At 42.0% G+C, this 19538-nt stretch overlaps 1 protein-coding gene across 1 annotated transcript; it reads left to right on the forward strand.

Moving 5' to 3' along the window:
- The first annotated feature begins 74 nt into the window (after positions 1–74).
- On the forward strand, positions 75–19295 carry FBXL3 (F-box and leucine rich repeat protein 3). The gene is made up of 5 exons (XM_004711248.3): positions 75–146; positions 3724–4081; positions 7882–8004; positions 9713–9884; positions 16751–19295. Exons 2-5 carry the CDS (start codon positions 3725–3727, stop codon positions 17392–17394), a joined length of 1296 nt encoding a protein of 431 aa, XP_004711305.1. The 5' UTR covers positions 75–146; position 3724; the 3' UTR covers positions 17395–19295.
- Positions 19296–19538: the final 243 nt, after the last annotated feature.

Below are 19538 nucleotides of genomic sequence, written 5' to 3' on the forward strand. Positions count from 1 at the left end.
CGCGATGGTGGCAGGGCAATGAGAGGTTTGCGACGTCCACACGGACCTCGGCGCGTGCAGCGCGCGGGCCAAGCCGGGGAGAGGCGATCGTGGAGGGTGCGCGGGTCCCGTCGCGTCGCCAAGGTGGCCAACTTAGACCATTTGGGGTGAGCAGCTTTGCGCCTGCCTTTGGCCTTTTTAGGGTGGAACTGGGGACCGTGAACCGGGCAGCCCGTGGTATGATTGTGCTGAAGGTGGTTTACAGGCCGTCGGTTTTGCAGCCCGCGTACCACCCAACGAAAACACTGCCTAGTCCTGCAGGGACAAGGTGGTGGTGCCCATCATTAGAATTTTTTTTCCTTTCGTTTTTTACCTAACATGCTACGTAGTGGCTTGTATTTGTGAGATACTTATGCAAAATATCACCAACTGCCAGCTGTGTGCGCAGGACTGGCGATAGAAGTTCTCTCTGCTAGCCAGTGGGGAGATGAGCACTTTCGACTCCTGTTTGCTTGGGACTTTGGATGTGTTGTCGGGAGAGACCAGGCCCTGGGAAAGGACATCAGACTGGGCAAAGTGGAGGGGCAGCGAAAAAGAGGAAGGCACAGGAACAGCCGTGAGGATCAGGAGGTGTTTCGGCCTTGGGTTGCTCTGATTGGGAACCGGTGCGTGGCATGTAACAGCAGCATGCCAGGACTAAAAACAATAAAAATTACTTCAAGTCACTGTACCAGGAGCCCTCTTGACTAATGCCTAAAGGCTTGGCTATCATTCCATTCACCGTGACTCTGTACAATAGGGTCGAACTGACCCTTGGTTTGTCCATCTTTACAGCAGCAGAAAGCCTCCTCTCTGTTGAGGAGAGGCACAGGTGGGTTCGAACTGCTGACCATGCCACCAGGGTGCCTGCCTTAACACGCACCTTAAAATTACACCAAGCCAAACTCAATGCCATCGAGTCAATTCTGACTCAGTAACTGTAGGACCGAGTAGAATCCCCTCTGTGAGATTCTGAGACTGTAAATCTTCATGGGAGTAGAAAGCCTCATCTTTCTCCACTGAGCAGCAAGTGTTTTCAAACTGCTGACCTTGTAGTTAGCAGCCCAAAGTGGACCTTACCTTACTGCACCAGCAGGGCAGGTTCCTTCAAGATTACAACCTGGGAAATCCCATGGGGAAGTTCTACTCTGATGCATGGGCTGGCCAAACCAAAAACTCATGGCCGTTAAATCGATGCCACCTCATAGTGACCCTACAGGACTGGACAGAACTGCCCTGTGAGTTTCCAAGACTGTAACTCTTCACGGGAGTAGAAAGCCCAACTTTCTTCCTGGGAGCAGCTTGTGGTTTCAAATTGCTGACCTTACAGTCCAAAGTGTAACCACTGTACAACCAGGACTCCTTCCTAGGGGCTGGCCACCTTGGTCTGAAATTCTCTCAACAGCACCTCTAACAACAACACTCACTTCTAAAATGATGAGGGGGCGGGCACAGCCAAGTGCCTTCCGTTCTGCGTTAATGCCCTGTGCTTTTCAACATTTTTCCTCCTTCCTGTGCTTTTTGGCACATCATAGCCCCTCACCGGATACTCTGTCGGCCTAATTCACATTGAGTATTTGGAGCCTGGGAAAGTTGCAGCTTGAGATTTAACTGCCAGGGCTCAGCGGAGGCCTGGTTCTGGTGCTCTAGAAGGTCTCATTGACGTCTATTGTTCAGCTCTGTCCTCGCCACACCTCCTCTTCAAATAGAAAAGGATGTTTTCACTTTGACTAAAAATAGAAGATAAAACAGACGACCATGGACGTAAAAATGATCTGCAGGCCGGTGTGCACTCTGATTTGTTCAATTTTCTGTGCAGCCAAACTTTGTTTATAAACAGCATACTTTTGAAAGCACTTTTATTTTTTTGCATGAACAAATGAGATCAACTTAGAAAGAATGACATTTGAAACCCTTATTAGGGGACCACTTCTTATTTTTTTGCATGTGAGAATAAGACAGGATATTTGGCCTTATGTTAGTAGATGCACGTTTTTAGTGGGTTATTAGACTAGTGTGCTAATAATAAATGGTAAGATTACAGCTATAGTACCTGACAACTCAAATTCGTTCAGGTAATCAAGCTAATCAGTTGCTGTAATGTAACTTGATGATTATGTAATCGTTTTGTATCTAGGCTAAGAGAAATACTACATCTTAGTGGGACATGCTTTTTCACGGTAGTTTTTCCTCCCTCTCAAGTTATAAAAATATTAAGATAGGAGAAGCCTTCAAAATGTTCGTGGAAAAATTGCAGTGTCTTTTCTACTTTTCCATGAATTTTCTGAAAGCCCCTTTGTAGGTGTTGTTTAAAACAGAGCTCTAATGGATTTGACTAAAGTATCTGTTTTTAAGACCAACAAATATTAGCAAAGAGAATTATGAGTAAGGCTGTCATTATTTTTGTTTGTCTAAGGTAAAATCTAAGATTAATGAATATTTCTAATTTTAAATTGAGTAGTTTTGATTTTGGAAGCTTTCCTCCAGAAACAGGTGCAGTATTTTACAACTAGGAGTAGAAATTATAAAGATGGCTTTATTTTACTTTAAATCTCTGTATCTCAAAATTTGGATTAGATGTAAGTAGTCAGAGGAGAAATTATAAGTGCTGGATAGCAAACTCTTGTTTTTGACCCAAATTTTATATACTAAAATTAAAGTAACCTCTTTAATAAGTTAAAACCGAAAAATGGGTCATGATGAAAGTGTTTCTTATCCTTTAGTAGGCCATTATTATTAGCAGAGGTTTATTTTTAATATTAAAGATTGCATTGTAGAATAACACCTTCACTGTAAGCACACATTTGAAACGTGTCCTTAGATTTACATGTGCAGCCCTCCGTAAAACTTCTGTCTTGCCATTGCCTCTAGTATTCTGTTTTCTCTCTTCCCCTCCTTCTGCTCAGTGGGGTATGCATTGTTTACTTCATTTTACTCACATCATTGAAAGTAGGAGCAACATGGAATTAGGTGGCTATTGCATGTGTGCCAAGACCCCCTGGGCTGATTTTCCGTGGCTTGAAAAAGCCGGGTGCCTCTGCTATTTGGCTGCAATTGCAGCCTCCTCTACCTTTCACAAGTGTTGCTAGCAACAGGATGGAGAGTCTGTCAGGCAGACTTGTTTGCAGTCATGCGTGTGCCCGGCCTGCGACCCTCACGGGGATGAGGACATTTTCTCCCTGGTGTGCCAGAAAAAGGGGTTTGGAGCTACAAACCGTCCTTGGAAAGCCTATGAATCCACCTCGAATGACAGTGCATCTGCTCCCTGGGCTGTCCTGTGGAGAATTTCACTAGGAAACCTTACCCATCCACCCGACAGCACTGATCTTGCCCCTTCCGACTTCTTTTTGTGCCCCAAACTCAACATTTAAAAGAATCACGAGTTGAATCTTTGGAAGATGCCCAAACAGCCATTTTGATATGGTATCGCTTGAGAAGCACAGGATTCTTCCGGGTAGGATTGGCGAGGTGGAAACGCAGGCTGCAGAAGCCTGAAGATCCAGGTGGAGGATATGCTGAGCAGCAGTGGCTCCCCTACCGATATCTTTGCTGCAGAGAGGGTTCTGGGATTTTGTGGCAGTCTTTTTTCACCTAACGTCGTGTGTGAGGAGGTGGGGGTGGGCAAGGGGCAGAAGGAAGGACTTGCATTCATGTCCATTTGAAAGTTATGTAAAATGAAATGAAGTGATGCCTTGTTCTGACCAGGATGAAGCGAGGAGAAGGAGGAGGAGGAGAGAGTGACCAAGACTCATCCGAGGAAGGTACTGCAGAGAACTCCAAGAAACGGAGGACTGCAAACGAGCACTCTCAGGCTTACGACTGGGGCAGTCTCCTTCAGGACATCATCCTGCATGTCTTCAAGTACCTGCCCCTTCTCGACCGGGCGCATGCGTCCCAAGTTTGCCGCAGCTGGAACCAGGTCTTTCACATGCCGGACCTGTGGAGGTGTTTCGAGTTTGAGCTGAATCAACCAGCTACGTCGTATTTGAAAGCTACACATCCAGAGCTGATCAAACAGATCATTAAAAGACATTCAAACCATCTGCAGTATGTCAGCTTCAAGGTAATAGTCTAAATCTTTCCTTTGACAAATAGCATTTTCTAGGACGCAGTTGCCCTGAGGTCGTCTTTAAGCCTTGAAGTCATCGGAAAACCAAACAGCAGTCTCGGTTAGCTGGTAAACAAAGCCTGCCTGAGCCTCCTGCTCTTCCAGGGACTCTGATGGGATCAGCTGCCGAGACCGACTAGAGCAGCGGTTCCCAACCTTCCTCATGCAGCGGCCCTTTCTTGCAGTTCCTCATGTGGTGGTGACCCCCAACCATAACATTATTTTCATTGCTACTTCATCACTGTCATTTTGCTACTGTTATGAATCGGGGACCCCTGTGAAAGGGTCACTCAACCCCCCAAAGGGGTCATGACCCACAGGTTGAGAACCGCTGGACTAGAGAGAGGGCAGCTTAGGGACTGGTGAGTTGATATTCCGCAGGAGGAACAGCTCCGAGGGGTGAGAATGTGCCATTGCTTGATGGAGTCAGTGCCGTCAGAGTCCCCATGGGGTAACTTGTTGGATTGGTATTTTTCCTGCGTCTATGCTCAATGAGAACGACAAAACAAATGAAACTTCAAAGCACTAATGAGTATCTGCTGTGCCAGAAACCAATACACCTGGTGTTTTTAAAATATTTGCTTTGTTAGGGAAAGTACAAGGATTTACTGTATGCCTGAGACACTGTCACAAATAATCGTGTTTTTTGGTGAAGCTGCCAATTTACACCCTTTTAACATAATTATTAATGTTTTAGTTAGCAGGATTGGCTAAAGAAGCATAAATCATTGGCCAAAGCTATCACTTATAAATAGGAGGAAAAGACATGTCTAGAAAAGTAAGTACAAATGGAGGGACGGTGACGGAGTAAAACACCATTGGTGTGTCCATCTAGAAACTGGGTGTTGCTTAGTGAGGACTTTATGATTTGGAGTCAAAGAAAAACTATATAAAATATTCATATTAATATTATTTGAGCGATAAATAGCAATAGGTTCATGGAAGATGGCTTAAGAGAACATTGTCTTTTCATTGCAGAAGCATATTGATAGCCATCAGTTTAAAACAAAAAAACGTACATGAACAAATGTGAGTCAAATCGACTGGACGGCAACATGCCTTTGGTTTTTGAGAACAGTTTAAGCATTACAGTAGTTTGTGAGTGAGTACTGGAACTTGTTTGGTTTTGATGTTGAGAAGTGGCACTTACTGAATCCTTAACTAGATACCTGATTTTCTGTAGCAGACAACTAAATAAAATTTGAAAAGAGACAACATGGATATACCTGTGTGCATGCAGCCTTTCTTAAACAGGCAGGTTGAATGGGCCAGGTAGGGCAGTGGTCCATACCCCTCAGCTCTTTGCCGTCAGGATACCCTGGCCTTCTCTCAGGAATGTTGTTCCCTCACAAGGGGCCTTCTGTGCTTCTCACCTGGAGGCGGAGAGACCCGGCGATGTGAGTGGTTAGGTGTATTGTCGTCATTTTATCAGAGAAACACACAAAGTCACTTTGACCCTGAAGGTAGGACTGCTGGATTTAGCAAATGAAAATACAGGGCACCTGGTTAAATTTGAGTTTCAGATTAACAATAATTTTTAATGTAAATCCCATTAAATATTTGACATACATGAAGGTGCTTCAAAAAGTTATTGGAAACATTCACTTACCTTTTAATTCCAATTCTCCACAACTTTTTGGACACCCCCCCATACTTAATATTAAAAAGTTATTTGCTGTTCATCTGAAATTCTAATTTAATTGGATCCCCTGTATGTGGTCTGCAATTCTATTTCTTGGTGGTGGTGGTTGAAATAAACCTAAGTCCAGGAATTCCTTCCCCACCCCAGCGAAGAAACAAGAGCTTTCCCTCAGTTTCCCTTATCTCTGAGCCGTCTTAATGGTGTGTCTGTTTTAAAACAAAAAAGTGTAATGCATTCATCTGGTAGGTCTGAAAGACCAGTCCCATCCAGTGGATTGGCTTCCTCAGTTTATTCACTACAGGGCAAAGTGGTTTGTAGAGCGAGCTATCAGTGTGGACCCAAACCAAACCCAAGCTCACTGCCAGCGGAGCCAAGTTTTGCTCATGCTGACCCTATCAGGGTAGAACTGCTCCTGTGGGTTTCTGAGACAGTAATTCTTCACTACGGAGTAGCGAGCCTTGTCTCTCCCTGAGTGTGGACCAGGGCTGCGCAAATGGCGTGCATTAGAATCACCTGGGGGACATGTTAAGACAGACATGTTTGAACCCCGCCCCAAGAATTTCTGATTCAGGTGTTTTGGGTTGGGTGGAGAATTTGTACTTTGGGTACATTATCAGCTGAAGGTAGATACTTCTGGCCAAGGGATCATATTAGTGCAGAGAAACATAACCATCTGTGATATTAATAGTAATTAATTAGTACATTTACTTTGTAATCGGCTCCTCCGAACCTTTTTTCCTTTTGGTTAAGCTAATGCACATACAATAATCTGGAAACTAATGATATTGCTTATTTATTGGTTTTTCTTTTTGATTGACACAACATTTGCTATGTCTGCATTTTTCTCTGTACATTTCAGTGATATTATTCATTCATTGTGTTGTGCCAACCTTTACCACTATTCACTTTCAAATTGTTTTTAAAATATTCTGTTGTCAGGTGCCTTTGGCCCAAAGAAGAACTTCCTTTTTTAAAAAAATCATTTTGTTCGGGGCTTGTACAATTCTTATCACATACATCCATTGTGCCAAGCACATTTGTACATTTGTTGCCCTCATCATTCTCAAAGCATTTGCTTTCTACTTGAGCGCTTGGTATCAGCTCATTTTCCCCCTCCCTCCCCGCTCCCCACTCCCTCATGAACCCTTGATAATTTATAAATTATTATTATTTTGTCATATCTTACACTGTCTGGTGTAAGAGAAGAGCTGGCTTACATCTCTAAGTGTGTATGTATGTATGTACAATATATATATATTGTTTTTGTTTTGTAAACACCAGGTCTACAAGACACATGATTGTAAGGCACTAGAAGACCCCAATATATATATTGGGGGGTGGGGGGGCCATACGGGGTGCATATATATTACCCTTCGCTCTGGAAATTTCTACAAAAATCAGTGTATGGGGAGCAGCTACCTCTCCTGGTTGTTTGATTCAGATTTTGACATCTGTTTCATTGTTGGACCCAACAGTCTTCTTCCCATTAGTGACATTTGGGATAAATGCTGGACTGTGTGAGCCCCTCAACATTCTGAGACAGTGGTTCTTAGTGCCTTGGGAGGGGCGGGGGCTGCGTCCCATCCAGTTGGTTCCAGCTTCCAGTGAACCTGTGGTTGAGCTTGTTGTTGTAGCCACGGTGTCAAGAAGATCTTCTTCTTTCTCGGCCCTTCTACTCTACCCAGCATCAGGTCCTTTCCCAGGGACTGGGGTCTTCTAGTGCCTTACAATCATGTGTCTTGTAGACCTGGTGTTTACAAAACTCGTTTGGTACATCATCAGATGCCTAATTATTTTTCAAAGATTATAAATTCATTTATCCCATTAGGTATAATGGGAATAAATCGATTTAAAAGCCAAGCTTCTTTCAATGTTAAATATATGTTTTATAACAAAAACTACCCTTACACTTTCTCAGAGGGTGATGTTTTTACCCCAAAGTTGAAGATGTATATAAGGAGGGTAGGTGATTGAATGAATGAGTAAAATGTTTTTAATTGAATCAAATTAACTTAAGAGCTGTCCCCCCTGCCACTACCACCACTTTTGAGAGTTAAGATACATCCGAAGAACTGTGATGGGCCATGCAGTGAATGGTGTGCTCTTTTTCAAGGTGGACAGCAGCAAAGAATCAGCTGAAGCAGCTTGCGACATATTATCCCAACTTGTAAATTGCTCTTTAAAGACACTTGGACTTATCTCAACTGCGCGGCCAAGCTTTATGGATTTGCCAAAGGTACCCATGGGTTTGTTTTATTGGCGGTTACTGAGAAATCCATGTGCGATTAGAACCATTTGTTGTGTTGACAGTGGTAGTCTAAGAGAAATATCTATGGTAGAACCTCCGTGACTATTTAGAATGCTGAAAAGAGATGGGTGGTTACTGTCAAGTTGCTTCCAACCAGGATGGCTCCCTGTGTCCACAGGCCAACCCCTCCTCCGTTTCCAAGGCCGTGACCTTGTGAAAGCAGCTGAGAGGCCTGTCCCCTGAGTTGCCCCTGGGTGGATTTGACCAGCCAGCCCTTTGGCTGGTGGTCAAGTGTTGGCCCCTTTGTACCTCCCAGGACATCCACATTTAAGATATAAAGTTTTTAACAGGACCTTTCCCTTTTGTATCGCCCCGTGCTGCTTCGTTGGTCAGGTTGAAGGGTACGTGCAGTTACACTGTAGGCATTGTATTTACATGCATTCTTTGATTTATCATCAAACACACATCCTGTTGTTATTATATGTCATGTGACTCCTAGCTTCTGTACTGGTAACAGAGGAATCCATAAAATTCTAAAAGAAGCTAATAGGTAAAACAGGAACAAGACAGCTAAAAAGGCAACACTGAATACATCTGTGCCCCTAACGTGGGTTGGGGACAATAGAATCAAAGATGGGCGGGGAGTACCGGTATCGAAGGCAGGACGAGCTTGCTTCTCTGAACTTCAGACTGAGCAAAGGCAGTGTCTACGGTTCAGATCACATGTGCATTTTATTAGTGAAAACAGATTTTTTTGTAATATTAACGACTTATATTCATACATATGGTCTAGTGTGCTTCTGCACATATTTAGAGATAATTTCATTCCATAATAATTTTGGTAGAAAAATTAGGGTTCATTTTTAGAAAGGTGCTTTAACTGATAATTAAATGATAATTCAATGTCCTGATTGGATTGGAAAGCTATTTTCAGAGTAAGTCACAAACAAATGTGATAACACAAGATATAATTGAGTTTGACCTGATGAAAGTAGTAGACAGATGCTACATTTGAAGTAATTAACCAGTTGTTCAATTGTAATTTAAAAATTTAGCCAGCTGTTTTATCATACTTTGGGAAAAGTAAGTCAGGGAATGTAACCTAGAAGGTAGTGTGTCATTAAGCTGTCTTCCTTGGCTGTTAGCCTGCCGGCTCCCGGCCCTTTTCACTGATGCCGAGATGTTTAAAGCCGTGGAAGGTTCAAAGGTGCTCTAGTGGCAGAGCGGGTTACACAGCTAGCTGGTCACGAGGTCGGCAGTTGAAACTTGCCAGCTGCTCAAAGGAGCCATGTGAAGCTGTGTGCTCCTGTAAAGATGTCAAGTCTCAGAACACAAAGAGGCAGCGTTTACGGTGGGTTGCCAAGAGTGAGAATCAGCTCCGTGGTTCGGTAGAGAGTGAGGTTGGGTGGGATATGGTGACGTGTAGTGGCGAGCGGCCTTCTCATCTTGAGTACCAGAGTTCCTCTTTTAGTTATCACCAAACTGATTTAGGGACACTCCCACAGGCCAAAAGGCTCTTCTCTTGATGGCAAGTAGCTGCCTCTCTCTTTGTCAGACTCAGCAGCAGACAAAGGGTCACAAGATGCTCTCTACAAGTTTTGGGAGAATTCATTAGGCTTCAGATAACTCTTATCTGGAATGAATGTGGAATGCTTTCAGTACTCATTGCTCAATGTTTTAACTTTTTCCTTTTCAGTCTCACTTTATCTCTGCACTGACGGTTGTGTTTGTAAACTCCAAATCCCTGTCCTCGCTTAAGATAGACGATACCCCAGTAGATGATCCATCCCTCAAAGTGCTAGTGGCCAACAACAGTGACACGCTCAAGCTGCTGAAGATGAGCAGCTGTCCCCATGTCTCTCCAGCAGGTATGTGGTGGGTTTATTACCAGATGCTAATAGATTTTGTTACGATACGTGGACAGCTAAGTTATGAAAAACTATCATTCATGTCAACTGTAAATTAATATGATTGTTTTAACTCTTTTGCATAAAAGTATAATACCCGAATACAGAAACGTGCATGTCATAGCATTCCTAGTGTGGCCAGTTTCAGCTTGTATTCAGTTTGCTTATTCAGGCATGTACTAGAAATTTTTAAAGAGAGAGAGAGAGAATTTGAGATCTACCTGAGTTGTGTCCTTAGGTAAAATAGAATATTCTCTGATTTTACTTGAGCTAACCAGGGATAGCTCTCTACTTCATTGCATTTTTTCTTTGGGATCTCTCACAGGGATGGGGAACCTTTTTTACTGCCAAAGGCCATTTGAATATTAAAAATGTTATCCATGGTGCACACCGGTTAAACATGGCTGGAACTGCTGCTCTTTGGTGAGGTGTGCCTATCTGGTATTGATTTGGGAGTCTTAGATGGTCCATGAGGACCCTGGTGGTCTTGTTGTTACAGGTTGGACTGTGATCTGCAGAGTCAGCAGTTGGAAACCACCAGCAGCTCCTTGGAAGGAAAATAGGGCTCTCTGTTCCCAGAAACAGTTACAGTCTTGAAAACTCACAGGGGCAGTCTGCCTTGTCTTGTGGGTTGGTCTGAGTCAGTATTGACTTGATGGCAGTAAGTTTTTTGGGGGTATACGGTCAGTGAGCCTGATGTTCTCCACGCCTGATCTAGAGAGGGAACAATTGATTTTAAGTTGTTGCCTTACATCTTGTAAGCTAATGGTTTTCCCAAGTGGAAGATAGGAACAAAGAGCCCATCAAATGGAGGCTAGGATGGAGATAACAGTATTAGAAGTGCTTTCCAACTTCTCTAGTATACTATATAACTAAGTTACTATGTAACTCAGTTTGAGAAAGTAACTATAAGCCTTTACTGCTTGACTCCTGATTTACCCTATGCTGTTGACATCCCACCCCATCCTTTGTGTTACCTGGCAAACCATTGATGATGATCTTTGTAGCTCTGGGTCTTACGTTAGGATTTTGATCCATCTTGAGTTTGTTTTTGTGCAGGAGATGAGGGATGAGTCCTGTTTCAGTCTTCTACAAATGGAAGTCCAATATTTTGGGCAGTTATTTCTTACGTGGTCATGATAACATTACATACTCCCTAATGTATTGATTTGCCGAGGGTACGGTCCAAACCAGGTAGCTTCATATTGTATAAGGTCCTTTGTATCCTGAGCTCTACCTCTCTCGTTAATCTTGTCATTTGCGGCTCATGCGCAATTTGTACTTGAGTGCTGTGGAACTTTTTTCTTTGATTGTTACTTCTCTGTGTGGGGTCAGTACCCTATACCCTACCTCACTCTCCAGCCCCACCTCAATTTTTTTTCCATGTACCTTTTCATCTCGCTAACGCCTGCCTCCCCCAAACCAAAGTCACTGCCATGGAGTTGATTCTGACATGCAGCGACCTGATAGGACAAGGTAGAACTACCCCTATGGGTTTCGGAGACTGTAACTCTTGAAAGGCTAGAAACCTCATCTTTCGCCTGCTGATGGTTTTGGACTGCTGACCTGTTCTGATCTCCATGTCTCCTTTCTGGATTAGATAGTCCACCCCTGTGTTTCCATAGCACTCTGAACCTAATGTGTAGCTCATACACTTTTTAAATTATTTGTTTGTTTTTCTTGACTTTTATTTTGTAATAGTATAAGCTATTATAGGTTTTGGACTAGTTGTTCAGGAACAAAAGAGAAGGAGTATACTTTAATTGAAAAGTATAATGACACATTTGCATATTTTCAGTCTATCCATATTTTGCATATCTGTTGTGTACGTTGTGATTGCGCCCATTTTTCTATTGTACTTTCTTCATTGAACACTATTAAACTTTTTTCCTATTACATATAATTTCTATAGTCGTCATGACTAATTCTTTATGCGTTGTTGGTTGCAACATCTACTCCCTTTATCAAGTATCTTGTTACCTGACATTTCATACTTATGAAGACAGGATTCTCCTCTCGGACTATGCTGGGCATTCACGACGTACATCTTGCATTAATGACTGCTGCGGTGTGAGGCAAGCGGCATGCTGGCTGTGATGCTTTTGGCCACGCGTGTGCTTGATGGGGCTGTTATTCCCAGTGGTTGGCGGCTCTGTCAAAATGAAATCTGGCTGTCGTATTGAAGTACTCGCCCCCACCTTGGGACCTGCTGAGGGCTTTCTCTTTCCACGGCAGCCAGTTCTCGCTCCGTGACCTGACCCTGTTGGTAAAGGAGCAGTGGGTGTCGTTGCGACTGTTTCTTCTTTGAGACCAGATGCCAGACTTTCCATTTTCCTCCCTGTTCCTGTTCTGCCTGTTTTGCGCGACCCTCTTTGATCTCTCTTCTTTTTCTTTGTTCTTTGTCTTCTTTTTAATCCTCTACTGTTGGTAATTCAGTATGTTTTGGGTTCTCTCCATCACACTCAACAGTCGGGTGATCCCATCATCTTCTGTGGCTGTGGTTACATTCCGTACATTAACACAGATCTCTCTCGAACTGTGGAACCATGCATTAATGCCTGTGGCAGAGCCATTTCTGACTGGGTCCCTGCTACTCCAGACCCGTGAACTGCCTTCCCAGCGCTCCCACTCTTCCCTTTTCATGATCTCACTGAATGGCTCCATCCCTCTAGCCGAGTCGGACCTGGCCGATGCAGACCCCCCTTGACTCCGTATGTGAAATGAGAGAATACCTACTTTCTCAAGTGAGTTTTGAATATTGTGGAATGATATCAAGTACCATAATTGTACAGTACACTGTGCGCTCTTGATTTGACTCTGACTGGGTGACGGGGAGTAGAGTTTACCCGTTGCTTTGCTGGGCTGGGCTTTTTCTGAAAGCAGAGCTCTGGCTCCTTTCTTCTGCGGAGCTGGCGGTAGGGTCAAGCCACTAACCCTTCCGATAGCAGCCCAGTGCTTAAACCCTGTGCCCCCAGGGCAAGTTGTAAACCAAATAATAGGTGATACTACCATGTATATTCTGTTATTCCTAACATTGTTTTTAAACACCATGGGAAAGTCATTCAACAGATAAAAGGTATCATTTTGAGCACTTAATATTAGACATCTTAACAGTACTTATCTATATTTCATACTGTACTTTTCAGTGCTTGCCTTTTGGGTTACACTCTTGGGGTACTTAGAGTAGGCCACTTCACAGATCAGATAGTGACTCTCAGTCAGTCACTGCCCGCAGACTCAGGACGGTGCAGCTTGTGGAGGCTCTTCTGTTGCTGACCTTCTACTACTGCTTGCTCTGCGTTACCTTCTCTAGGAACTGGTCTCTCCGTTTCTTATGTCCAGAGTACCTGAGGTGAAGTCTCACCAGCCACACTTCTAAGGAACTTTCTAGTTGTACTCAACCAAATTTATTTGGTCTTCTGGCAGTCCATAGTATTTTGGATATTCCTTGCCAACAATTCAAACGTTTTCTTCTCTTTTCCTTACTTATTGTCCAGTTTTCCCATTCATATTAGGTGACCCAACATGCCATGACTTGGACAAATGTACACTTTAGTCTTCAAAGTGACATCTTTACTTTTGAACATTTTATAGAGATCTTTTGCCCAATGAAATAAGTCACTTGATTTACTTACCGACTGTTGGTTCCATGCGGATCCATGTAAAATGAAATCCTTGACCACTTCATGCTTTTCTCTGTTTATCCTGATGCTGCCTATTGGTTCACGTGTGAGGAGTTTCGCTTCCTCTGTGTTGGGTATGGTCCATCAGTAAAAGGCTCCAGCCCTCTGCTTTCAACAAGCAAGGTGCTTCCTCTGCTAGTAACTGACTCTTCCTCCAGTGGGGATACTGCCTTCTTTTCCACGGAGTTTAGCTTCTCAGATCATTTGCTCAGTGTACAAATGGAGTATGTGTGGGAAAAGGATACAACCCTGACACACACCTTTCTTAATCTTAAACTATGCCGCATTCCCTTGTACTGTTTGGAAGACTGCCTGTTGATATATTTATGGGTTCTACAGGAGCACAGTAAATCTGACAGTAAAGTATTCTAGAATTCCCGTTCTCAATGTTATCTATAGTATGTTAGGATCCACACAGTCTAATGCGTTTGCCTAGTCAATAAGACACAAGTAAACATCTTTTTGGTATTTTCTGCTTTCAGCTAGATCTATCTGACATCAGCAATGATATTCCATGTCCTCTTCTGAATCCAGCTTGAATTTCTGGCGGCTGTCTGTCGATAGACTGCTGCAACTGTTGTTGACTTGTCACCAGTAAAATTCTGCTTGCATGTGGTATTAGTGATATTGCTTGATCATATCCACATTCTGTTGGGTCATCTCTCTTTGGAATGGGTATAAATAAGAATCTCAGTCAGTTGGCCAGGTAGCCTGTCTTCCATATTTCTCCTTCAGTATTGCTACTCTAGGTTTGATTTATTTCTTTAATTCTTTACATTGAGAAGGGAGCAAGATGAGGATTTGTACTCCCGTAAAAAGTTACAGTCTCAGGGCAGTTCGACCCTGCCCTATGCTGTTGCTTTGAGGAACAATGTCCTCCCAGGCCGTGAGTGTTTGGGGTTAAGCTTGAGAAATGCTGGGTGTGTTCTTTTGGCTTTCTAACTCTACATCTTTGACATTTTATTTTAATGCATTGTGTCGAGATGCCTTTTGAAATCTTTTGTTCAGCTCGTTTAGTTCATCATTTCTTCGTTAGCTTTAGGTAGTCTACATTCAGAAGCACGTTCCAGAGTCTCTTCGGACATACATTTTGACCTTGCCTCTCTGCCTATTCATTTCCGTGACCTTTGGGTTTCTTCAGATGGGCGGTTGCTCACCAACTTGTCTGGTCTTCAGCCATTTGTGTACATTGCCTCATTACTAAATTCAGCTGAAATATAAGCAAAGGAAAATTGTAGCTCTAGTATACCTGTTTTAATTTTTTTTAGCTTCAACATAAACTTGTTTATGAGCAATTGATGGTCTGTTCCACAGTTGACTCCTCAACTTACTCTGACTCATGGTATTGAGCCTCTTTTCACAGATATACTTGATTTAAGTCCTTTGCATTCCGTCTGGCAAAGGCCATGCATATAATTTCTATTTCTGTTGTTGATAAAAGGTATTTCCAAGAAGTCAATTGATCTTGCAAAATCCTATCATGCGATTTTCATCATCATTTTTACCACCAGGGCCTAATTGCTGATCCTTCTGTTTTACTTCCAACTCTCATATTCCAGTCGTCAGCAACCTTATCAATGGCTCTAGGGTGAATGTTTGATCAGCTTCACCCTGAAGCAGTTGGTAAAAATCTGACAGTGAGTGGGCAGGAAAGAGGGAACCGATTACAAGGAACTATATGTGACCTCCTCCCTGGGGGACGGACAACAGAAAAGTGGGTGAAGGGAGACGTCAGATAGGGCAAGATATGACAAAATAACAATTTATAAGCTATCAAGGGCTCATGAGGGAGGGGGGAGCGGGGAGGGAGGGGAAAAATGAGGACCTAATGCCGAGGGTTTAAGTGGAGAGATGTTTTGAGAATGATGAGGGCAATGAATGTACAAATGCGCTTTACACAATTGATGTGTGTATGGATTGTGATGAGTTGTATGAGCCCCTAATAAATGATTTAAAAAAAAAATCTGACAGTGCTGTATTTCAGGGTAGACCCTGAAGTGTTTTTGTAATGATGAATATGCCATTCCTTTTCAGTTTGTCACTTTGGGTGTAGTAAACCATATAATTGTCTGACTCAAAATGGCCAATACCAGACCATTTCAGCTCACTAATGCCCAGGATATTGATCTTTATGTGTTACATTTTTAATAACTTATAATTTTCCTGTCCTTTTCATTTTGAGTTGTGGATCATCAGCAAAATACTTGGCTTCCTCCTAGCCACTTAAAGCTGATTCTACTTTGAGCATGCAGCCTGTTCCCAGTTGTATTTTGAGTGTCTTCCAATCTGAGGGGCTCATCTGAACTGTAGCAGACAGTGTTCAGCTCCTACATATAAGGGCTTAATAAGGGCTGATTTTTCATACGTAGACTGCCTGTTCCTTCCTAGTCTGACTTTGCTCCCTGGAAGCCCTGCTGCAACACGCTACCATGGGCGTTTCTACTTGTGCTCGATATACTGGTGGCATTACAACAACAGACAAGCCACCCGAGTACAACAAACTGACAGCCAAGGGGACTGTGTGGAATGACTTTCTGGGTGTGCTCCAGTTTAAGAAATACTGGGTATGTCTGATAGTGTGATTTGTGTGGTTGGCTTTGATTGATTTAACTAGTAGCATCTTAATACTTTTGGAGAAATTTGATAAACGTATGTACTGTTAGCAATTAAAATCGTCTTTTGATAAAAATCTTTATTTTACAACTGTCTTATATAGTTACATAAAGCTTTGTTTTGTGTGGTCCATACATTATCCTAATGTCCTTTGACCTGTTGTAATGATCATGCAATTTTTATTGTTTAATTCTAACCGTAGGATTATGAATCAGTTCTTGTGCGTGTGCATTTAAGATACAGCACTATCCTTGTGTTACTAGGTTAAACCTTAGCCATAGTTATTTGTAATTTAGGGTTTCCTGGTAGTTGGTAATTTTTTTTTAAGATACTGATTTACAACCAATTTCATTACCAACATTAATAATACATTTTGTGTTTGTAATTTACTTTCTGTTATTCTGTGTCTAATACAAATGAATTTTAAATTATTTACTTTGTGATAAGGAAAATAGCGTGTTATTGTGGGACATGTATTTGAATTTTTGAACTAATATAAAAACGTTTAAATAATCACTTTTTTCTCCCAAGGCATCCTTTGTGTGGCTGACCAGTGCCATGGCCTGCGTGAACTGGCCCTCAACTATCACTTGCTCAGTGATGAGTTGCTACTTGCTTTGTCTTCTGAAAAGCATGTCCGATTAGAACATTTGCGCATTGATGTCGTCAGTGAGAATCCCGGACAGACACACTTCCATACCATTCAGAAGAGCAGCTGGGATGCTTTCATCAGACACTCCCCCAAAGTGAACTTAGTGATGTATTTCTTTCTGTATGAAGAAGAATTTGACCCATTCTTTCGTTATGAAATTCCTGCCACCCACCTTTACTTTGGGAGGTCAGTAAGCAAAGATGTGCTTGGCCGGGTGGGAATGACATGCCCTAGACTGGTTGAACTAGTCGTGTGTGCCAATGGGTTACGGCCGCTTGATGAAGAGTTGATTCGCATTGCAGAGCGTTGTCAAAACCTGTCAGCGATTGGACTGGGGGAATGCGAGGTCTCCTGCAGTGCCTTTGTTGAGTTTGTGAAGATGTGTGGTGGCCGCCTGTCTCAGTTATCTATTATGGAAGAAGTCTTGATTCCTGACCAGAAGTACAGTGTGGAGCAGATTCACTGGGAAGTGTCCAAGCATCTTGGTCGGGTTTGGTTTCCAGATATGATGCCCACATGGTAGAGAGCACAGATGTAAGGCAGGATGGAGAGTAGCACCTTAACTTTAAGCAGACAGTGTTACGATGAAAGATTCATTTGTTGTCGTTCTGATGTACTTCTGCTCTGTGGCACGGAACTTTGATACTTAACCGAGAGTATACATGGATTGTTTATTGGAAGACTCTCAGACCAGTTTAGGTCAGAAAGATCCAGGTGTTTTTTAGCCTAATAGCAATCAAATTTCAAAGGCGGGCGGGGGCGGGAGGTGAAGTATTAAAGTAATGATAAATTTAAAATATTAAGCATTTTAAGTTCGAAGGAACCAATACTTAACACATTAAAATATTCAAGAAGTGAGTGTGGATAGGTTTTCCAAAATGTTATGTTCTCTATGCATTTTTAAAAAATGTAAACTAGACATTTTAGGGACTTCAGTTACACATACACCTGTTATAAGGTGTTTAATATAGCTCAGGAAAGTGAGCATTTTGTGAGAAAAATGTAAGATATGTTGTAGCTCATGAAAAAAGATTGGTTGAATGTTCTGTTAAAAATTGTTTAAAGAAAAAGGTATGTAGGAGGGAGTTGCCACAAACTTATAGAAAAATTCCATTAGCTGTTAATTCTGTTTTTCCATGAACTTTCTGAATCTCCCTCATGTAAGTAAAGGAGATACTCAGAACTCTGGGGCCTGGTGTACAGTAATGGCTATTTCATCAAGGTAACAACAGAGCCAAGATCAAATTAGAAAACACACAGTGGAAGGGGGCAGTTTAGCTAGGTCTAAAGCGTGAGGTTTGCTCTGTAATCTGACCATCTAATTCCCTTCTGTTCTATGTGAGCTTGTATGTGGGACTTGAAACACTTACGTGAAAAGTATGGAATGGTTGGTCATCTCTTGACTTTATCTGCCTAAACTATGTTTTGAAGTTATTATAGGATCATCAGAATGGATTGCTTATCTATTTTTTTTAAAAAGCCAAATTGAAATAAAGGCAGAACTTCTAAATGTTTGTAAATTATTTCTGTGAAAGAATATTAGTCTCCATTGAGTTTTAGAAGGCTCAGTTTTCCAGTTTGGAATTGTGTTATATAAGCAGAATTCCTAAGAATAATAAAAAACTCATCAAAGTACAGTTTGTCATACACAATGCCTATAAAAGAAGAGATATTTTTGAGCAAGTACTGTTGAGTGCACTGGAAAATGCAGAGGAAAATGTCATGAAATTCTGTGATTAATTTGGTTAAACTACTTTATGTCATTTATGTTCCATAGCATTTTAAATTACTTCCATGAATAAAGCTAATCCATGCATTGTAGAATCTGTAAAAAATGCCGAGTGTGGGGAGGGATACATTTAGTTTCTCTCCAGATATTACACACCTTTGACTGGGTGGTAGTGCAAGTAGAGAATAACTCCCAACGGGACTTGGAAGCAGTTTATCCCCAGTGGGACCTAGTCATAGTTGACATGACTCTTCTCGGTAGTGTAACTCTGGGGAAGTAACTGGGCAGTTAGTTACAGAAGCACTCAGTCTCTCAGATCTACTCTGGAGATTCTATTCTGTAGTCACAGGCATTTGAAAAGGGAGAAAAAAGAACCAGACTTAAAGGTGAACAGCAATTATTGTTATAGTTTCCTCTTACTAAATAGAATCTTTGATTTTAGGAGAAATACCCGTGTTATTGGTTAAGCTGTTTTCCTTGAACAACCTGGAAAATGAGCATGGTTGTACATAATCCGTTCTAGCCAAAGCTGTACTTGGAAATTTACTTTTTGTACAAATGAAATTATAAAATGTTTGAAGTACTTTCAAGTCATTTTATAAATAAAATGCATAGTACTTAATTTGTTTATAATGTAAAGTAAATGTTAAATGCCTTTATCAATTTGAGAATAAAGAGTTACTTATGCTGTTGTATTTAAATTTTTAAAAACGATTTCCAGGACTTTAAAACTAAGAAGCGTATGGTTTGGGTTTTAGCTCCATGGAAGATATTAAGAAAGCCTGTGGTAGACTAGTGCTTTTGAAGACATAACATTGGGAAAAGTCTATTCTTGAAATAATCCTGTTGCTGCCCAACCCAATGCCACTGAATCATTCCAAATTATAGTGACCCTGTAGGGCAGTGGTTCCCAACCTTCCTCATCCCACGACCCTGTC

This window comes from Echinops telfairi, unplaced genomic scaffold (assembly GCF_000313985.2).
Source record: "Echinops telfairi isolate 266 unplaced genomic scaffold, ASM31398v2 ScPeMD7_11;HRSCAF=52, whole genome shotgun sequence".
Lineage (NCBI taxonomy): Eukaryota > Metazoa > Chordata > Mammalia > Afrosoricida > Tenrecidae > Echinops > Echinops telfairi.